Below are 1,714 nucleotides of genomic sequence, written 5' to 3'. Positions count from 1 at the left end.
TATATATATATACATACATATATATATATTTTTTTTTTACGATGAGCCTGTGCAATGTGAAGTCCCCCATGAGGTTTTGTTCTCAGTAGAAGCTCTTCAGTTATACTTATGAATATCTCAGTGTCTAAATAATCCTGAAACTGGATCCAGCAGAGCAAGGAGCTCAGAGGACAATCAGCCTCTAAAAAACAGGCTGGCTCTGTGGAAGTGATGTTGGAAAAAAAATTCACAATTAGCTTTTCCCCAAAGATGTAGGTTGGGTGGAGGAGGGTTTGGGTCCCCCCAGTGTCTCCAACTATTTTAAATACAATTTGTGTTAAACTTTTCTGTAGGGGAGGCAACCTGAGAGAAAATTTGTGAAACCCTCTATTAAAAAATTATCTCCTAGTGAAAATGAGGAGCTTTGGGAAGACAGCAGCAAAGCTGAAAAGAGGATTCAGAGGAAGATATTTGAATGATAACATGAAGATGGTGTTCCTCCCATCAGGAACTGAAATGGGAACAAAGAAATTCAGGTGCCCGTGAGCCCTTTGACACTGGCTTGGGATCTGGATTCAACAAAGTTTTCTTGCTCCCTCAAACTCCCAAGGAAATGAATGGGAACCTCTGTCCCTGCGTCCTGAATGGCCCCTAAAATTTAGCTAAAATTAGCATCCCAGGTTCTCCAAAAGACTTGGCTTCGCTACGTCCCGGCAGTATTTTCCCAGCTGTGTCTCTATCCCAAAATAAAGCGTGTGCCTTCATCTCGGCTTTGGATTATTTGAGAGCCACACACAAATGTTGAATGAAGGAGGTTATGGCACAAACTAGGGAACGAGAGCTTGGGAAAAGATGCCAAATGAAAAAGAAAATAACATATTGCTGTAGTGCCCGAAGGAAACCTGCCAGGGGTCCAGGTTATTTCTGATCACTGCCGTGACCCCCCCCTCCCCAAAATAAGCCTGGCTCCGGGATGCTGCCTCTTCCCAACGCAGCGGATGGAGGCTGGAGTCCAGCAGAGCTCCTCGTAGGCGGATTTGGATCGGCTCTTTGAAAGGAGGAGGGAGGGGATGGAAAAGCAAAAGCAGAGCAAGGGAGGGGAGGGGGGCAGGGAGAAGGAAGAGAGAAAAAAGGGCGGAAAAAAAGAAAAAAAAAGGAGTTCCAAGTTGAGCGCAAACATACTTGAGGTCAGCAGAGTGGGCAGCCATGAGGTTTCTGAGGCTCTTGTCAGCAAGAGGACAACCAGAAAGGCTGAAAGAGAAGAGATGGAATATCCGGATAAGTAAAAAAAAAAAAAAAAAAAAAAAAAAAAAAAAAAAAGGAAAAAAGGAAAAAGAAAAAGGGCCAGGGTGGGGAGAGGGGAAACAGAAGGTGGGGAGGAAACAGAAACTATCCACACGGTCAAAAAGTATACTAAAAGAAAAAAAAAAGTAATTTTTAGAGTCCAAACAGCGAAAAAAATGTCAACCCACCTGCGGTGAGAGGCATAGTTTCCCGTTATGTGTCCGCTGCCGTCACAGCCTGGCGTTGGGCAACTGGGCAATGACAACAACAAGGAGTGTAAGTGCTGGAAAGGAACAATTCCCCCGAGAGCAGGGGTCTGCAGAGCCAGCTGAGCCCCCCTCGGGTCCAGCTGCAGGGAGGGGGGGCTCAGGCAGCCCCCTGACACCAGCTCCATCCATCAGAGCCCAGCATGTGTTTGTATGTTTGCATACACAGAAACCAGCTCTTTCCC

The 1,714-nt window shown here is 45.9% G+C and overlaps 1 protein-coding gene across 1 annotated transcript in view; it reads right to left on the bottom strand.

Moving 5' to 3' along the window:
* Positions 1–1,161: 1,161 nt before the first annotated feature.
* Positions 1,162–1,714, bottom strand: part of MYT1 (myelin transcription factor 1) — a gene marked incomplete at its 3' end in the record, with an annotated part of 29,364 nt that continues 28,811 nt past the window's right edge. The window contains exons 14-15 of the mRNA XM_010086671.1: positions 1,452–1,514; positions 1,162–1,230 (exon numbers count right to left, since the gene is read on the bottom strand). Coding sequence (XP_010084973.1) covers positions 1,162–1,230; positions 1,452–1,514 — 132 coding nt within the window. The remainder of the gene's footprint in view (positions 1,231–1,451; positions 1,515–1,714) is intronic.

This window comes from Pterocles gutturalis, unplaced genomic scaffold (assembly GCF_000699245.1).
Source record: "Pterocles gutturalis isolate BGI_N339 unplaced genomic scaffold, ASM69924v1 scaffold12741, whole genome shotgun sequence".
NCBI classification, from domain to species: domain Eukaryota; kingdom Metazoa; phylum Chordata; class Aves; order Pterocliformes; family Pteroclidae; genus Pterocles; species Pterocles gutturalis.
The sequence above is the reverse complement of the archived record's forward strand: the minus strand, read 5'-3'. Positions and strand labels throughout refer to the sequence as shown.